Source organism: Vanessa cardui, chromosome 2 (genome assembly GCF_905220365.1).
Source record: "Vanessa cardui chromosome 2, ilVanCard2.1, whole genome shotgun sequence".
Lineage (NCBI taxonomy): Eukaryota > Metazoa > Arthropoda > Insecta > Lepidoptera > Nymphalidae > Vanessa > Vanessa cardui.
In genome coordinates, this window is record NC_061124.1 from 7,363,180 (window position 1) to 7,382,415 (window position 19,236).

At 30.4% G+C, this 19,236-nt stretch overlaps 2 protein-coding genes and 2 long non-coding RNA genes across 4 annotated transcripts; 2 read left to right on the top strand and 2 right to left on the bottom strand.

The window, feature by feature from the left end:
- Positions 1-1,583: 1,583 nt before the first annotated feature.
- On the top strand, positions 1,584-5,352 carry LOC124541534 (mitochondrial chaperone BCS1). The gene is made up of 7 exons (XM_047119453.1): positions 1,584-2,018; positions 2,151-2,290; positions 2,439-2,651; positions 2,726-2,864; positions 3,874-4,068; positions 4,145-4,279; positions 5,179-5,352. The coding sequence occupies exons 1-7, from the start codon at positions 1,696-1,698 to the stop codon at positions 5,297-5,299; spliced, it is 1,266 nt and encodes a 421-aa protein (XP_046975409.1). The 5' UTR covers positions 1,584-1,695; the 3' UTR covers positions 5,300-5,352.
- Positions 5,353-7,352: 2,000 nt separating this feature from the next.
- On the bottom strand, positions 7,353-12,405 carry LOC124538038. The gene is made up of 4 exons (XM_047115046.1): positions 12,185-12,405; positions 11,881-12,015; positions 10,252-10,380; positions 7,353-10,076 (listed from the first exon to the last, which is right to left on the bottom strand). The coding sequence occupies exons 2-4, from the start codon at positions 12,001-12,003 to the stop codon at positions 7,617-7,619; spliced, it is 2,712 nt and encodes a 903-aa protein (XP_046971002.1). The 5' UTR covers positions 12,004-12,015; positions 12,185-12,405; the 3' UTR covers positions 7,353-7,616.
- A 4,609-nt stretch (positions 12,406-17,014) lies between these two features.
- On the top strand, positions 17,015-17,798 carry LOC124538310. The gene is made up of 2 exons (XR_006966974.1): positions 17,015-17,378; positions 17,653-17,798. It is a non-coding gene; the product is annotated as an uncharacterized LOC124538310 (long non-coding RNA).
- Positions 17,799-18,372: 574 nt separating this feature from the next.
- LOC124538316 lies at positions 18,373-19,180 on the bottom strand. Its single transcript, XR_006966975.1, has 2 exons — positions 18,933-19,180; positions 18,373-18,537 (listed from the first exon to the last, which is right to left on the bottom strand). It is a non-coding gene; the product is annotated as an uncharacterized LOC124538316 (long non-coding RNA).
- Positions 19,181-19,236: the final 56 nt, after the last annotated feature.

The window sequence follows — 19,236 nt, forward strand, 5'->3', positions numbered from 1 at the left end:
AATTCAAAATATTCAATTATTTTATTAAATATATTTTAGGCGTGTTATCTGTACAATGAATAAGTGACTTACTAGTAATCTTATACAATATTTAATACAAAAACAAATTTGAAATAAGCAACAACATTTTCACTAAAGTATTAAACGTATAGATTTTTAATCCCTAAACCATGATAGCAAATTGTGTAATTTAATTAGTTTGAACTTTTCGAAAAACTCAAACAATAAATTAAGAAGATGACGTCAGCCGCTGACGATAGGGGTCGCGTGACCCGCAGCGTATAGCTTTATACGGGGACCGACCACTCAGTACCGACATTATTACAATTGACTTTGTATTTAATTCAGTTTAAAGTTGGTGTGGAATATTATTATGAACAATGATAACACGGGGATAGTAGGAAGTGAAGTATTTTTTATAAATAGTGTTATACTCATGTTTATTATATAATATAAGGTTGAGGTTTTCCGGTTGATTTCCTAACTTTTGATTTGATTTTGTTCTTCACCGCCCGGCACGAAATGAATGAAACACACAAAAAAGCATTTTCTACCTCAGTGGTATCTACTTGCCGGAACTTGAACCAACAACTCTCAGTTAAAATTTATGTGTTCTAAACACTGGGCATATCAAATTACAGAACAGAAGTATGCATTTTCTTGTATATACATCTATACATATATTATAATTGGAGTGTCTGTTTGTAATATTAAAATAGCCCTTTTTTAATCAATGCATGTACTCGTATGTATGTATACACGGTACATATACCAAAATAACATTTTTTACAATTATTGTCTTTTTTTCCGGATAATCTCTGGAACAGCTGGTCCGATTTTGACTTTCACTGGCAGATGACTGATTTAATAAGGAGGAACTTTGGCTACAATAATATTCCTTTGTCTTAAATTCAAACGCGGACGTCACAGCTTGTATTATACATACTATACTGTTATCACTACTTTTTTATATTGTTTAGATAAAAAGAAAAGGTTGATATACTCACGTATAAAATAACATTATTTCATACTTTAAAAATAATTTAATTTAACTTTTTTCTATAAGTTTAAAGTGTATTTCGAAAGGGTCGCTACCTTCGGAACATAGGATTTTGATGAACTGGCTTAATGTTTAGATTTGAATTGTAATACCTAATCAACTATATGAAATATGTATTGCTATACTAAACGCTTCCTAGTAATTATGAGTTTTTAAAAAAAAAATTGCTAAGTAAGATTTTCTACTATGTGACTGTTTTTAGTCGCTAATTGAGTCGGATCCAAACTTAGATGGGCCAAAGGTTAAAATGAAACATCAGAGTAGATGAAGGTTAAAATTTAATATCAGTAGCTTGTATTTTACCACAAAAGCTGTAATTAATCTAGACATCATAATGACTTCTTCATATAACTATTTAAAAAAAATCATTAAACACGATAACGTATTATTATTATACTGATTTTACAAAACAGTCACAGAATTGTACAATGTTGAATTTTTTAATTGGTAATCGGAACATAGCAAGTTACTCATGTCTCATGTCAAAAACAGCTGCTATTAGACGTTGGTGTCAGTCTGTCAGAGGACAAATTGACAATGTCAAATAAATGTGTCGTAACTCGTAGCAATAGTTGGTTGAAGGATTTCGTTAAATAAAATTCTGTAGATTTCTAAATAAAATAAACAACGAAAGTATGACACTAGCTGAATATGTTACATCTTTGTCAGCTAACCCATATTTTGGTGCCGGTTTCGGTCTATTTGGGGTAGGAGCGGGAGCAGCAATTTTACGCAAAGGCTTCCAAACTTCTGTCTTATTATTTCGCAGGCACTGCATGATAACGCTAGAAGTACCTTGTCGCGATAAGTCTTACCAATGGCTATTACAGTGGATAACTCAAAAAGGAGCAAGGCACACGCAGCACCTTAGTGTCGAGACATCTTTCCTTCAAAAAGATACTGGCCAGATAAAAACGAAATATGATTTTATACCGAGTGTAGGACAGCATTTCTTTAGGTAACAATATTTTTCCTTTTTGTATATTTTAGTGTGTCCTAATTTTTACAAAATATAAGATCACAATAAAATATTACTTTTGTAAACTAGTTCCGTATCAATAAATTACAAACATCCTTTAAACTTCGACAGATATGGTAACACATGGATAAAGGTTGATCGTACAAGAGAACAACAAACTTTGGACCTACATTTGGGTATACCCTGGGAAACTGTCACTCTAACTGCTTTTGGGAGAAACAAACAGATTTACTATAATATACTTGAAGAAGGTATGTACTAAAAAATAAAAATTTAATATAAAATAATTAAATATATATAAATTATAAATAAATAAATTTAATATAAAATAATAAATATTTGGAGATTTTTTTTTTATTATTGCACATTTTATTTTATTTTCTAAATATTTAATTTTAGCAAGAACTATGGCTCTCAAGCAACATGAAGGTATGACAATAATGTACACAGCAATGGGTTCAGATTGGAGGGCATTTGGTCATCCTAGGCGAAGGCGTCCTTTAAAAAGTGTAGTGCTCAGAGCTGGTCTTACTGAGCGTATCCTTAAGGACTGTCTAGACTTTATTGATAATCCAAATTGGTATACAGATAGAGGAATTCCATACAGAAGAGGTAGTGTATTAAATCAAACATATTCATATAACAATGGATTATACCAATAAAAATCACTTATCTTTCTATTTTAGGCTATTTACTATATGGGCCACCAGGTTGTGGTAAATCCTCTTTTATAATGGCATTAGCTGGACAACTTGAATATAACATTTGTGTTCTCAATTTATCTGAACGAGGTCTAACTGATGACAGGCTTAATCATCTTCTTAGGTAAAATATATAAAATATTTGTATATATCATCCCACAATTCCATTCCAAATTCAAAATATTAACAATATTGATTTTAAAGAGATTTTTCACACAAATAAAAAATGTTATAGCAGGCTATTTAACTGGTTTCTAAAATCCATTTTATGTTATTTAGTAGACATTAAGGAACCCAGTAAAAGTTGTTTTTTTATTTCTAGTACATATTTGCTGAATAATATTAAATTAAAATTCCATATTTAAATAGCGCGCGAAAACGCTACTTGGGTAATATGGCGCTGCATTGGGGTCGGTGACGTCACATGCCTGTATTGCAATCTCTGGTACATTTAATACACATACCGTAGGCAAACGAGGTTAACAAGCAAGTGACGCTATCATAAACCCGACGTGCCACGTGACACAATAAGTAGCGTTTTGTGTCACGTGGCAAACGTTAAAAAATATACATTTTTATTTATAGATTTTTGAATAAGTTACTTATTATTTTCAAATTTCGATAGTAAATAACCATACTAAACTCATAATATATCGCCCATGATGTACGAATATCTCCTAACTAACATTTTTTTGCGAAATTCAATTTCTTATTCCTTTAGAAATAAGTTTCAATTTCGCGTGCACTGGCAAAACATAGAAGTAATTGGTATTCAAATAAAACTACCAATTAATTAATAAAATATTATTTTCGCCTCCTGTACATCTAAGTAAGATAGGAGATATTCGTACATCATTGTCGAATACTGATTACAATAACTGAATCTCTATTTTTCGCATTATCAAGTAGCCTATTATATATGCTTATGAACAAAACTAGTTATAACGGATTTTAATAGACACTACCGTCTACCACTCAGTCTACCCGTGACCACGAACGCTGTAAAGTGCTCGAAACGTGGGGATGTCCAAAATAATTAATATACGCGATTAAAATCCTTTATAACTAGTTTTGTTTAAATGTGTAATAATCGCGAAAATTTAAGACAACATTATATATGCTTATGATTGCAGTGTTGCCCCTCAACAGTCTATAATACTGCTCGAAGACATTGATGCAGCGTTTGTCTCTCGAGAGGACACGCCGACCCAAAAAGCCGCATACGAAGGTCTCAATCGAGTTACCTTTAGTGGACTATTAAACTGTTTAGACGGTGTCGCATCTACTGAAGCAAGGATAGTATTCATGACTACAAACTATTTAGAAAGGTATTAGTATGGAACTTTTTCATTTCCATAGGATTTCAGTATACTCATTATAACAATTTTTTTTTTTAATTTTCAGACTTGATCCAGCTTTAATCCGACCAGGACGAGTCGATATGAAGGAGTTTGTCGGTTACTGCGATCGTGAACAAGTAGAACTAATGTTCCTTAGATTCTACAAAGATGCTGAATCTGCAAAAACTTTTGCCACGAAGTAATTATAATTTTTTAGCATATTTAACATTGGTTTATATACTAGGCATCAATAACTATTAATCTTACTTGGTGGTATATGTGCGAGACCATCTTTGAATGTACCATCCAGTCGTCAAATATTTTAACCCTGATCAGCAATACTCAATATTGGAGTGTTCCGGTTTGCAGAGTGCGTTAGCCAAATGTAACTACAAGTGCATGGAACATTACATCTGTTACTTAGATCGATAGCGCATTGGCGATGTTCAGATCGGGTAACATTTCTTATTGCGCCAATGTCAATTGAGCTGAGATGGCCCAGTGGTTAGAACGCATGCATCTTAACCGATGATTGCGAGTTCAAACCCAGATAAGCACTACTATATATATGTGCTTAATTTGTATTTATAATTCATGTCGTGCTCGGCGGTGAAGGAAAACATCGTGAGGAAACCTGCATGTGTCTAATTTCATTTAAATTCTGCCACATGTGCAATCCACTAACCCACATTGGAACAGCGTGGCGGAATATGTACGAAACCCTCTCCTTAATGGAAGAAGAGGCCTTATCTCAGAAGTGGGAAATGTACAGACTGTTACAATGTCAATGGACCGTGGTAACTCTTCAGCATCAGATGGCCCATAACCTCGACAGCCTACCTATTTTATAAAAAAAAATAATAACAAATGCTTGTAATAAACATTTAACATGATTATACCCGATCAAATTCAATAAATCAAGGATAGCTCTTTGTTCAGGTCATTGATCCGCATGGCGTATATTTCTCCCAACGAGCATTTCAACAAAGAAAAATAAATATCAAATATTTATATTACTAAAGATTGACAAGTTCTTCGTACTGGCGAAGTTTGTTTTATATATCTACATAATATATTAAACATAATTTTGAATTTCAGAGTAATGGAGAAACAAAAGAACGTTAGTCCGGCACAAATTCAAGGCTACTTTATGTTTCACAAACATTCAACACCGGATGAGGTGCTATCAAACGTAGAAGCCATCTGGACACTTGGATAACACTGTGATACCTTAGAACTAGTCATTAGAGTGAATAAAACTATTAATATCTTCAAATTATCTACCTCTATTTTATTTACAAACTACCTACTTGAATATTCGAAATTCTAGTCTTATTTCACACTCTAGCAGAGCTTGAAATAGCGCTTTGAAAGAAAGTCGTACCGATCGAATTTCCGATTAATTGCTCATTTTATTGATTCTATACAATGATATTCTAATAAACAGATATGTTATACCCATACTAAACAACAGAAAACCGACCGTTTATTTTACATTTCTTTACAAGTAAAAAGGATAGCTTGATAAAAAACAATAAGTAAAAGGGATAACTAGATGTTTTAATTACGCAATACGTATTACTACATAATTATGATGTATTATAACGTATTACTGGTATAATTATGATGAAAACGACTAAAGGCAAACGTCCCAATTAGGACGTTTTCTAGTCTTCACTTTTTGCGCGTTAATGACACCTGTTTACTAGAACATCATTGATTCTATATAAGCTAACTAATGAACCGCACCGGCTTCGCACGGGTGCAATGATGTGATATCACAGTAGAAACTTCAAAAATTATCATTGTTTCTTTTCTAAATTTTCCATATATTATATATAAAAACCTTCTTCTCGAATGACATTATCTATTAAAAAATAACCGCATCAAAATCAATTGCGTAGTTTTGAAGATTTAGGCATACATAGGGATATAGGGACAGAAAAGTGGACTTTGTTTTATGCCATGTAGTGATACAACTGCGTTTATTGACTGAAGAATATCATATAAATAATAATTAAATCAGCTGATCCAAAAAAATCCTCATTGCCCATTTTACCCCAATTCGTATTTCAGATGAGACAAAAGTTCTCACGTATCACTGTCATAAAAAATGGATACAATATTCCAATGGTTCCCAAAGTTGCTTGGGCTAAGATCCATCTAACGTTAGTTCAACAACTCAGGACCCACCTCTAGGAAATTTAACTGTTACCGATATGGAGTTTTCAAATAATAAACAAAGTTTTAGTACAAGGTCGTCCTACACACAGGACCCTCAATATTCGCTCGCGACCCACCAGTGGGTCGGGACCCATAGTTTGGGAAATCGAATATTGAATATTCGATTCAATATAAAGTAAAGCTAAAAATTAATATAATAAAACAATAAGAAAATAATAGGTATAATTGTATTTATTACATACAGAACAGTAGAAAATATTTAGTTTTGAGGTCCTTAAAAAACAGCAGTTACAATTAATTAATTTTTAAAACCAATTATAGTAACATACAAGCCATATTTACATATTTGAAAAGAAATTTCTATAATTTACTCAGTCGATTTGAACGAATAGTCGTTTTGTCTTAATTCCTAAACTTTTCCAAATGACATTGAATGAGATGAAAGTTAAATTAGTTGTTTAAATAATAAAAAGTTATGTATTGTCTGATACTTCAAATAATTTTGCCACCGTAAATAAATTGTGTTTTTTCTCTAATCTTTTTTTTTTTAGTTTTTATCACGACGACGATTTTTCTTATTTTAAAATCAAATTTTATATAAGTATTTTAATGGGATATTGTTCTATTTTAAAAAGATATATTGTATCTAATAATTGTTTGTATTGTATTAGCTGATGCACGGAATATGTACATTGTACATACATGTTAGGATTATTTCTATCCTTACTGCTTCAATTTGAATATAGTATTATACAAACAGAGGTAGGGTTAGCAAAATAAAATACATTTGAATACTTACGAAACTGAATAACTGTTTTTAAATTGTGCGGAATTAAAAAGACTCATTCATTGTTCGAAGTTGGCATTAACGGAGCTGCACTGTAAAACATAATTATATACAACCATTTAATACCACATTGGTACCTGTGTATGTTGATATATAAACTTAAATTATGATGAATGTTCAAGCGTATTATGAGCACTTAAGAAAAATAATACATGATAATGAAACATAATAATCACAAGGATAACATTTTAAACATAATATTAAACTAGAGATGGTTAAGTATATACAGCAGGACTTTTTCACAGATCTCATCTCAAATCTCCTTTAGAAATGGTCAACATTCCCTAATACTTTATAACGAATCCAACGATAAACAATAATAGTTGTAAAGTTTAATAAATACATCGTACGATATTTATTTACATTTTGTAACAAATACTTATTCCCTTTTTACATTAAACACCTATAGATTAACATGTAATTCCAGTTTTTGTAGGCTCGATGTACATACAATGTGTTCATTGACCACAATATCTAAATAAGACTTTTTTTAAAATGATCAAAATCAAAAAGTATGTTTCGAAAACTCAATAGAACTGAGAAATCTTACAAAATGATAAGTATGTTGCAATATATCCGAACCATACTTACTAGCATTCTCATAAAGTTTAGGAACAACATTTCCTTTAAATTCCTTAAGTATTTCCCACTGCCAATATGCAGATAGCTTAGCAATGTCTATGTGTTTCGAATTAACATCCATTACTCTAATGCAGAACGTATTATGTTTACAATAAAATGATAAACACAGTGTAACGGCAACACTAGATTCTTGATGGAACACTAATTTGAATTTAATAAGACAAGACATACTAGATGAAACAATATCGATACTATCTAATAAAACAATGTTGTGGATTTGTAACAACTGTTGAAGATAACGAAATGGCGATTTTGTTTTTGTATTAGGTAATTCAACTGTATGCATTGTGACATATTGGTCTTTATTCTGACTATTCTGAGTGTTCCCTGATGATACATTTGAATTTGGTGAAACCATTGAGCTATTTGTATTTTTATTTATACTAAATTTTGAATAAGAGCCTGTATTAGCGAAATGCGAGTTTGCATTCGCGTAACTTGTTTCATTATCTGTCATAAATATCATAGGAGTATTTTTTTTCTGTATAGACTTATTTTGATCCTCGTTGTAGTTATAATGAGTGGCCCAAGCTGTTGAAGGAACTATAAGACTTTTTGGGGCGACATTTTGCGGCATAAGTTCAGTTACAGACTTTACTTTTATTCGCGGTACCTTCGGTGTATTACCTTCTGAATCAGGTTTGTTAGCGATTTCATTATTGCTTTCTTTACTTTCGTTGTCTTCGTTTAATGTATTAGCTAGTGAAACTGTAGAAGTTATAATTGGCATGTGAAGACTTCCACTTATATTACTTTCAAAGTTAGAGCCTTCAAGCACAGCTTCAGTATTTGAATTTGGAGAACTAGAGTTTGTGAGCAATGTAAACAATTCCATGGGGGTAGACTTCTTTGGTAGTTGCTTTGGATTGGCAACAGGGTTTGCATTCAATAGTTTTTTCAACATTGTCTGTTTTTCGGTTTCCTGGGTAGTGCGTATGAATAAAACAGGATTTTCAACTTTTCTTTCGTATACATTGCTATCGAGTGATACAACTGAAGGCAAATAATTTTCGGATAATTTGGCACTATCGTCGTACTCTGACTGTTCATATGAATGTAAACCTTCATTAATATCAAGTGTTATATCATTATCACTTTCTTTGTTTAGGTTTCGGTTTGAACTTTGTTCTTCTTCATTTCTATTCTTAACAATATTGTCAAAGAGATCTACAAAGTCAATTGCCATGTAAGTATCATCAATATCTTTCAAACATTTCCAAGTGTTATGAGTACTGCTTTCGTTGTTTTGTTTATCTTTTAATGTTGTTTTAATAGTAACATTTGTTTGACGTTTTTGTATAAAATCAACATCAAGATCTTTTTGTTCCATGTATCTTATAAGTCCAGTTGAATTTAGACCCTTTTTATGAATTACTTTTCTTCCTATGCTTAAAATTTTACGTTGCAAGACAGATTCGTCAGGTCCCGTGTCCTTCGAATCCTTACTACTCATATCTAACTTCTTCAAATATTTGTTGTAGCACATTGATATTATATTCTGTATGACCTTATCGTTTTCAATAGTATTTGTGTGTGGTGTTTCATTTTCGTTAGTTTCTGCTCTATTCAAAGTAGCTCTGCTCGCTGTTGATGCACTATCTGAATCATCAATGTTAATAAGCTCAACATCGCTTACATCTGTGAGTTCCTTCTCAGTACTCTTGTAATTTTGTTTCTCTTTCTTCATATGTGATTGCATCAGAGTCGGGGAAGTGCTATTATTATCGATAACCAGCGTTTCGTTTGAACTTTTTGAAAACAGTCGTAGTCTTTTACGTTTCTTGCGAGGTACAGAAAAGTCTTCATCGGACGATTCCGAAGATACACTTTTTATCTCATTTAATTTCCGCGTATATAGAATGTAATAATTTTTGAGTTGGCAATTTATAATCTTATCTTTGCCGTATACAACATTATCATTTGAAAAAGTCAAATTGGGTATTGTATCAATTTTATTCATTTTGATAATACACCTACGAAGAACATTTGAGTAGTTTCTTAATAAATGGCACTGCTGTAGATGCTGTACAATACTTTTTTTATTTTTTAAAGATTTGGCGCAAAGTCTGCACACAAAGTTTTTTTCATAATCATTCTTCCAAACTGACTTGGATTTTTTGGCTAAATTTTTTTTTACACCTAACAAGTTCTTATTATCCTTAGCAGGCTCTCTGTCTAAAGATGACTTTCGACTAGTGGATACGTATATCTTGTTGTCTTTCTGTTGTTTTTTGCTGATATGGTTACTACTATCACTATCGACTTGCTGAGTAGAACTAACAGTATCTTGCTGTTGGTTTATACTGGCCTCAATAGGTTTATTCTGAAAAGCAATATATATTAATTGATTGGAAATATATATTCAGTTAAATTTTATACCTATGAATATTGTAACAAGCTATTTTGTGATAAGTACAAACCACTCTTTAGTAAGCAATTTAATCTTGTTCGTAAAACTCTTTTATTATATTGAATTTTATTAGCTGCAAAATACTTACAATTCCTTTTATATTTGATTTAAGATCACATTGTTTTTCTTGAAATTTTTTTTTTATTTCACCATATTGACTCAAAATGGATTCACACTTCTTACAAATGAGTTGCGGGAGACCATCGAAAGGCTGTACCTGAAATATTAAATTGATATAAATGTCCAATAAAAAGAGTATGAGTTAATTTCTGACTAATATTAAATATATAAATACAAAAAACAAGGTTTGAAATACATGATAATTTAAGTACATAGTAGTAAGGCCCAATTAAGTGGTTAGTTACAAAATTGCTGTTTATTTTTAATGCTAAAGCTTTATTATTTAATTCCTGAAGCTAAAATGGTATGGTATGGAATCAAAATATTGATCCTTACATTAGTATGTAATAATTTTTCTTTATTCTTCTATTCTATTCCTGTTTTAAATTCAAATATTTTAGAGACACAAGCATGGTCCTTCAAAAACGAATTACAAAAACTTTCAACTACAATGCAACCAATTCAATATCATATAATATTTAAATACAGCAATTATATAAATAGCTCAGTGTGGTGGTGGTGTTCTGTGTGGTGGAAAATTGTGCAATAGGTATAGGTTTATTAAAATGTAATTTTATTTTTTTATTGGTTTAAGAAAAAAGGAGTTGGTATGATATCGGAACAACAAAATACATTATAATGTACATATTGTACTTACAATTTATTAAAAAAATTAAATTAATTAGTAAACAAAATTCCTCTCACATTGTCTATTTATTTATGTGTACTGTACCCAAAAAAATTACTCTTGTGAAAGACCAATGAGATGTGAAAAATCTGTCAGACAATTATATGTTACTATATATTTTTTTCTTTAATATTCCAACCAAACTTCACACAGATGCAAATTTATTGATAATAATTAAAATAGTACAATATAACTTATACTCTCATAGAAATCAGGAATAATGTAAATGTTAAATTCTTTTATAGTATTTGGAGCATTTGTTCCGGAGTTAATCCTTTAAATAAATTTTAATGCTTTATAAAATTCATATAGGTATCATGTTCATATAAAATTTATTTTTTACGGATATAGTCACCAAATTAAGAACTTAAGTCATAAAATGTACAAATAAAAAAATATTGAACCCATATTTATGAGAATGTGAACAAAAATGGTGAACAAGTTTCATTAAATACATTGTTATTCTCAATTAAGTTTAATCTGCAAAATAACAATCTATTCAATTGCATTTTCAACATTTCGCTCTGCAACATTTATACATTATACACAATATTTATTGCTATATCTGCAAAATATTTGCTAAATACTTTACTCAAACTAAATTCATATATGCATTTTTTTATTTATTGTTAGTTTTTTTTATTCATTTCTGATCTTCTGATCAATAGATTTACATAAAATTTGAATCAAATTAATCACAAATAATAAAGCAAAATAAGATAGCTATTGCATATTCCGCAAGCATTGCCATAATACAAGGTTCATAGTAAGTAATCTGTACTTAAAAAAATACACTTACACAAATTACTTTATGTTACAAAATAATCCTAGACAAATAAACACACCTACAAAATGATTGAAATAATTATTAATTAGTTAATTTTGTTCAATAACAAATAATAAACTTACTTCAATGTCAAAGCAGTATTTGATCTGCACTTGAACCTGGGGCACTATTTGATACTGCCCCATTTCATCCAGACAAAGTCGACAGGTGATGAATAGCTTTGGATCTACCTCTATCATACTCATTTTGACTCACATCTGTAATAGTATTAAAAAAAAAGTTCTTTGTAAGTATTATTAAGAATCTACCAATGCAGTTAATGGGATAGTCATTTCCGTGGATTTATTTTGAATTATAAAAATAAATAAAACGAAAATATTGCATTAGTACACCTTTCCAAACTATTGTAACCTTAAACAGACTTACCAGTATTACAATCTCATGTTCAAAATACTTTAAATATGTTATTTTAATTTATTTTGTTAAATTGACGTCGCTTTAATAAATCAAAATGTATATATTTTTGTTTGTGATAGATCACAATAACACTTCCGATACTTTTTAATGAAAATAAAATAATTTACAAAACATTTCAGTTTCGCATTGTTAGACATGTATTTTCAATATAATCTCTGATCTGTCAAAATATTTAGACAAATGCGCAAAAACGCCACCTATCGCCGAGTAGCAAAAGTTCTGAGTACTCTTTAAATCATGGTCTCCATCATTGAATTCGAGATGATTGTTTTATTAAGCTGTTAACACACTGTTTCCCAACGAAGTAGCGATCACACACATGTATGGGTTATCGTTTCAAACATGAAATGGCATCCAGCACAGTGCTGGAATTTAGAGACATTGACTCGACTTGATGATAAATTTCATAACGATTATCAAAATGAGCATTACTTTTTTGTGCTAAAGTGATTATATATAAGTTATACAAAACTTCAATAACATTAGTTTTTCAGTTAAAATTTTGTTTTTTTAAATGCAACTGAAGTCAAATTCAAAATTCCTAATACACATAAACATTCCGACCTTTAAAAAAAATCACGATATCATCTGAAATGTTGAATACGATCTAACCTTCGAAGTACCCATAACAAAACAAATAAATAAGAGAACGATACTTCCTACGTGGAATGATAACTTTGATTTTTTAAAGTTATGATATTATGGTTTATAATGGCCAAATGAAGAGACCTAGCTAATGAATATATTGTTCTACACCATTTTGATGATGGATAGAAAATGGTATATTTCAACACATTCCTTGAGCTTGCCAAAGATATTGTTACACTCTTACTCTAACTTAAAATAGTGGATTTCAGAGAACACAGGTTATTAAAACATTTCTTTTTGGATCTTACTAGTCGGTCTAATATAACAATATAACCAAACTCAACATGAGAGAAATGAACAGATTTCTTACAGCGTTCCAAAGGGTAGTATTTTGGGTCTGTTTTGTTATCACTATTAATACATGATTATCAAATATTTACTATGTGCGTAAATATTACTACATACTTATTTGGTATAGACTATTATACAGCCTTCTGGCGTACTGTCAAATATTACTAAGCTAGCACTACTAGCTAGAAACTACTCGAAGACAATGAGATTGAGTTTAAGACAGTTTTACTTCTTTTACTGACATATTCATAACATTTAAAACGAATAAAAAGCCTAATTTCATTTTTTAAATCCATCCAAAGAATCCTTGTAACGAGTAGACAAATTCGAATGGATCGGTAAATTTTGATACGAACTCTCTCACTCTCAGACAATCCACGAAAAAACTAAGTTATAACCTCCTTGATTATTTTTAGCTTATAAGTTGCAAACACCAACGGTACTATTTAAGGTTGATGTGCATTGCCTAGGAATTGTTTTTTATAAGCACTTAACACATCCAACCAACAATACAATATTACGCTATGCGTAGACGCTCACATTCGGCGGCTGACTATGAGTTTGGTTTGAACACGGCCTAAGTGTACTATACAATTATGTTAATTTCTCATTGTATACTACATCTTATGCCAGGGTGATACCACAGTGATACAGAGAAAATAATAAAATAAATTGTTAATCACATCTATATACAGGTAAACGACCAAGAGGCTTATTTGATAAAAAAATGACTACCGCCACAGATAGATATTTGAAACACTGGAGGGTTTGCTTGTCGACCTTAAAAAATTGTAGACCCTTTAAATATGTGTAGACTTTTCTTGAAGATTTCCACGACTTATTTCAGAACCTCCCGAAAAAAATTGTGTTTCTATATTCATTTCAATACTATAAGTCTATAACATAATAAAGTACTACCATAATGCCTGTAATATATTAAATATTACAGATCTTTGAAAATGTAACTGTTTGTTTGATTATTTCTATATAGCCTTTCCTTTAAGAAAACGTCAATAATTCCTGATCTTACTTTACTACTGGTAAAAAACAAGATTACGGAAACATTTAAATGAGAACACATGTTTATGAAACTTAACCTTTAACATTATGCAAAGTAAAATGTTGCCATATAACATAAATAGTTCCTATAGCGCCATCTAGTATCAAGGAGACGTTTGATTGATGACGTATCACCATCTATCGTCACGTTTAAGAATTACTACGTAGTATAATAAAATAACCAATAATCTAGCGACATTTGTACGTATTTGAGAGGAATGACTATGGTAGTATCTTATTTTGACCAATCAGGTGAGTCTTAAAAAATTTAAACGTAGCAATTATAACATAAAATGAAATAAAGCCTAGTGTACACATTAGGATAGTGTGTTTGACCGACGGTACGCTCTTTATTTATAAGAATACTATTCACACGTTGGCATATCGCTTATTTAGCGTTGGCTTGGTCGCTTGATAAGGGTAGACGGAGATAATTATAGTCTCGCATGATCAAAAAAAAAACGAAGCTTTGTCAAAGTATATAAAACAAAAAAAATCCCAAGAGAATTAACCAATCCGGGGAAAACCAAAAATATAATAAGATTTAGGAAAAAACAGCAATAACTTTTTTTGGCTGTTCGGATTTAAAAAGCGATGAGCAAGACATTTGAGATGGACGGTACTTTACGGTGTAAGGAGATGCATATTATATTTCCTAATGCTATGAGTAAATTACATCAGTCGTAAATAGGCTCATTATCTTTTCTGTTCAATTTTGCGATCCAGATAAAAATGAAATTTGCTATTTATTCCAAGAATAATTAACTTCGAAACAAAACCTTTCTCAGAAGTCTTTTTTTTGGTCCATGTTTTGAAAAAAACGCATCTCTTACCCATATTGTGCTTATGGAGCTGACTGGAATATTTTTTCCAAAACAAGCAATTCCTCTCCTCGCTGTAGCATCTATAAATCGATTAAAAGCTTGCGGATACTTTATGACCATACTACAAAAATCTTGAATCCGTAGTAGCATACTACTACAATTTTTATTCATCGGCTGATTGCCTCGTTGACCTTAACCCAGGGTTTTTCTAGCGAAAATTTCTAAGAAGTATAAATTGAAATTAGGAAATGTTATATACCTATTTACTCCTTGCCTGGAAGTAACATAAAACCGTTCTTCAAACGCTTGATTTTTTAGGGTCGTGACGGATTTGTCATGTCATGGGTTTGTACGAAAAAATAAATTAGGCAGCACAAAGTTCGGACACAAATACAAATGCAAAGTGCATCAGTGCAGTGAAATAAACTTTCCTGCAGATATTCCAAGATGACAGGTACACATTATACGATTGTGGGTTCAAACGGATGCTTCTGCATTTGCATGTTTTATTATTTTGTAATTTATATCTTGCTCGATCTTGAAAGGAAACATGGAACCTTAGTAAGCTATTTGACAATACGAAAAATAAATTGTGAATTATTGTAATCAGTGTATATCATGTGTTTAAAAATGGTTATTTACTAACGAAAGTTGAAAATAATACTTAATTTATTCAAAAATCCATAAATAAAAATGTCATGTGACAAACATTTGTCACATGACACAAAACGCTCCTGATTGGCCGGGCTTATGATGAGGTCATTTTCTTGTAAACTTTGCTTTTCTACTATATGTACCACAGACCAAAAAACAAGAACGAGACGTCATCAACCCCATTACAGCGCCATATTGTCCGAGTAGCGTTTTTGGGAGCTATTTAAATATGGAATTTTTAATATGATATTTTTCGGCAGATCTGTACTAGAAATAAAAAACATAACTTTTACTGGGTTCCTTAACTTCTACTAAATAATATAAAATGGATTTAAAAAACCAGTCAAATAGCCTATTTGTCGGATAAGTATCTGCCACATATATTGCAGAAAGTAACAGTCTATAAATGACCGAATGATTGTTTAAAGCCTTCTCTACTCTTACGGTTTTAACGCTTAGTTCATATTTATTTGTTAATTCAGTTTAATTTCCCATTCCAATTAAATTCAATTCAATATATCCTTTTGTTTCTGTACTTTTTACGGTCTTATTAATTTTCTTGGGAGAATCTTTTGTACATAGCGTTCTTGTAACATACATATCGTTCGGCGGCCAATCAAAGGAGAGTAACCAAATACGTTTAACATGTTCGTATATAGTGCACAATGGTGTGCGTAAACACCAATACACTCTCACAATATGTAGGAACAGCTAATCCGACACGGCCAGAAAGGGTTCAGACGCAAGACCGGCTGTACGCGCTTTTTGGAGTCCCGGAGTGTACAAACTTCCAACTTAGGGCTTGTTGCTGATAATTTTTGAACATAAATAGCCCAATAACTTTTTATTGGAAGCCCGAAATGGGCTTGAACCATTTCTCGGGATCAATGACCTTACATTAGCTAACGAGGCCGTCAGTGATAATGGAGTCCATTTCAAGATACTTCTTTCCATTGCTTATTGGTATGACGATATTATCTAGTTTTATCGGCTTTCACCTTCAGAATGTCTCCTTTGGGACTTCATTTTTGGCCACAGTACATATTTCGTATGACGTTTATCCTCCTATGATTTCATTTATAGTATTGTCAGCTTCACTGCAAATTCATTCGCCTATTTTTATGGTTACATGTATGTTCAATCTGTTTCTTGCACTGTTTTGCTTAAGTTTGTTATACGTTTTTTAGTTTATTAGTGGGTTCACTAAATTCGCTCTTTTCATTCATCATCTCTTTCTTCCAAACCTTAAGGCTCCTGTTTATTATCTATATCTTTGTAAATAATGTTTTCGAAAATGTTCTCAAAACTGCTGGGCGATTCCGAAACCCATTTTTCGACTCCATATGTGGGATTTCTAATGAAAACTCTATTTGGCATTCAGCAAACTCGAATTAAATCTACACTAGCGCCGTTTTGTGAGATTGAAAGTAATACGAACTAGTTTCAGTGAGAACTGTATTATTTGACATTAATTGGCATTCTGTATCTCGATTTCGAAATTAAAAAATGAAACTTATCTCGGCTAAATACGTCAAATTAAAAGTAGATCAAAGGTGGCGGAAGGCTTAAGCGAAAACTGTAAATCTATGTGATCTATTAATAATGTATCTTCGGACCAAATAAAACTACCTTGGCATGATATTATCACTCGGAGAATGTATCCTAACGTAAGCATACCTAAGTAGATCTTACTTTTAATCATTAAGAAAATGAAATCATGTTTATCTCGCATCTACGAATTACTAATAATTCATTGTCAATTAAGAATTTAAGATCTAATAATATGTAGAAAATTATCAAAAACCTTTAAGCTGTAAAGGCCTTGATCTGAGGTTTACAATTTTACACAGTTTTTCTTTAACATATAATAATGCTGATTATTATATTAAGGGTATTAGTTCCTTCTAATTAACATATCAATTTATTATCATTCTATTTCAGATGGATTGCATACATTTATATAAGACTACAGCTAAGTCAATAATATCTTACTAGAAAATATATATACATATACAAATTATAGGTAAACAGATATAATTTATTACAACCAGAAACCATACAAACTACACGGACAAATTGATGCTTCATGATAAAGATTTAAGAACAATAAGTAGATACTTGAATTGAATTTCAATTTCTTTTCTAATTTAAGAAGCTGGATTCCTGCATACTGTTGTGTCTAACACATTAGGATATTTAATAATAATAAAACAAAAAAATATTACATGTATTTCAAGTCAGTGGAATATACTAAATTTTAAAGGAAAAGACAAAATAAGAAATTCTGATAAAATACAACTAGTATAAACATGAATAAGTGTGTTAATAAAAAAAAAATAGTATAGACATTGCAAATATTTTAACTATTTAATAAAATGAAGTGTTATAAATTGTTAAATGTTAGATAATGTACACTATTCTATTAATGTTATTTAATATAAAAATAACTTATTAAATGAATATATTCCAATTAGGTATGTTTGTATTTCAATTATTTATTTAAATTAAGTGTAATGAATTATTAAATGTCAGTTACTTTACTAATCTAATTGTAATATTTTCTTATTTGAAGACCATTGTAATAAACAGATACTGTAATGATAATAATTTGTATTTCTATATGTACAAAAACAGTATTGCATAAATAATAAAACAACAAAATGTGTAAAATTTTTTAATGTTTCATATTCAAATCCCAAATATGTTTTCCTCCCTCGTTAAAATATGGATCATTTTGTGTAGAAATGATAGAATCTATAGATGCTATTCCTGTATTATCACATGTTTTTCTGCCTAGCTGGTATGCTGTGAGTATCAATGGTATCACTAAAATAAATAAAATAGTATTAAAAACACATTAATCATATTATAAAGAAGCTGAAAAATAACATACATATGTGAATTGTATTACATACTAAATTATATACATTATTTACTGAATGTCTGAACATTCGTCTGAATCAACCATATTAGACTTAAATAATTACTCAAACTAGTAGTTGTATATTACATTGTTTGTATATTATGTAGTACAACTTTTAGGAGTAGCACCATCAGGATGCTTTCTAATTAAGTTGAGAATTTATAATTATAGTTAATATACATTATAGGCATTAGGCATATATTTAATGACCAGTGTTTATAACGTAAAAATTATATAATTAAATTTTTGGGATTATTGTATTCGGAACATAGAAAAAAAAAGGTATATAGGTACTTACTTCATCATTAGAATTCCATAATAAATCTAAACGGTAGTGATTAAAAGTAGTTACGGATAAACTTTCGATTCAATTAATTTCTTTGTTTAATAGCAATTTACTATATTTACTTGATATTTTATTATTAAATATTAATGTTAAACATTTATGTTGACATTTATACTTTTTTTGACAAAATTTTACGCAAAGGTAATCTGTCTTCAGCCAGATATTAATAAAATATTTCTGATTTTGCGTTATAAATTATTTTAAACTATAAAATGAATTATTTATAATATATTTAGCATGAATCATGACGTCATTT

What these genes read in the sequence shown, in the direction of transcription:
- LOC124541534 (XM_047119453.1), top strand. Translation starts at nt 1,696, where the DNA reads ATGACACTAGCTGAATATGTTACATCTTTGTCAGCTAACCCATATTTT. An exon ending in GTAGGACAGCATTTCTTTAG is followed by an intron (nt 2,019 to 2,150) that starts GTAACAATATTT and finishes AAACTTCGACAG; the next exon opens with ATATGGTAACACATGGATAA. An exon ending in CTATAATATACTTGAAGAAG is followed by an intron (nt 2,291 to 2,438) that starts GTATGTACTAAA and finishes ATTTAATTTTAG; the next exon opens with CAAGAACTATGGCTCTCAAG.
- LOC124538038 (XM_047115046.1), bottom strand. Translation starts at nt 12,003, where the DNA reads ATGAGTATGATAGAGGTAGATCCAAAGCTATTCATCACCTGTCGACTT. An exon ending in AATACTGCTTTGACATTGAA is followed by an intron (nt 10,381 to 11,880) that starts GTAAGTTTATTA and finishes TTAATATTTCAG; the next exon opens with GTACAGCCTTTCGATGGTCT. An exon ending in AATCAAATATAAAAGGAATT is followed by an intron (nt 10,077 to 10,251) that starts GTAAGTATTTTG and finishes ATTGCTTTTCAG; the next exon opens with AATAAACCTATTGAGGCCAG.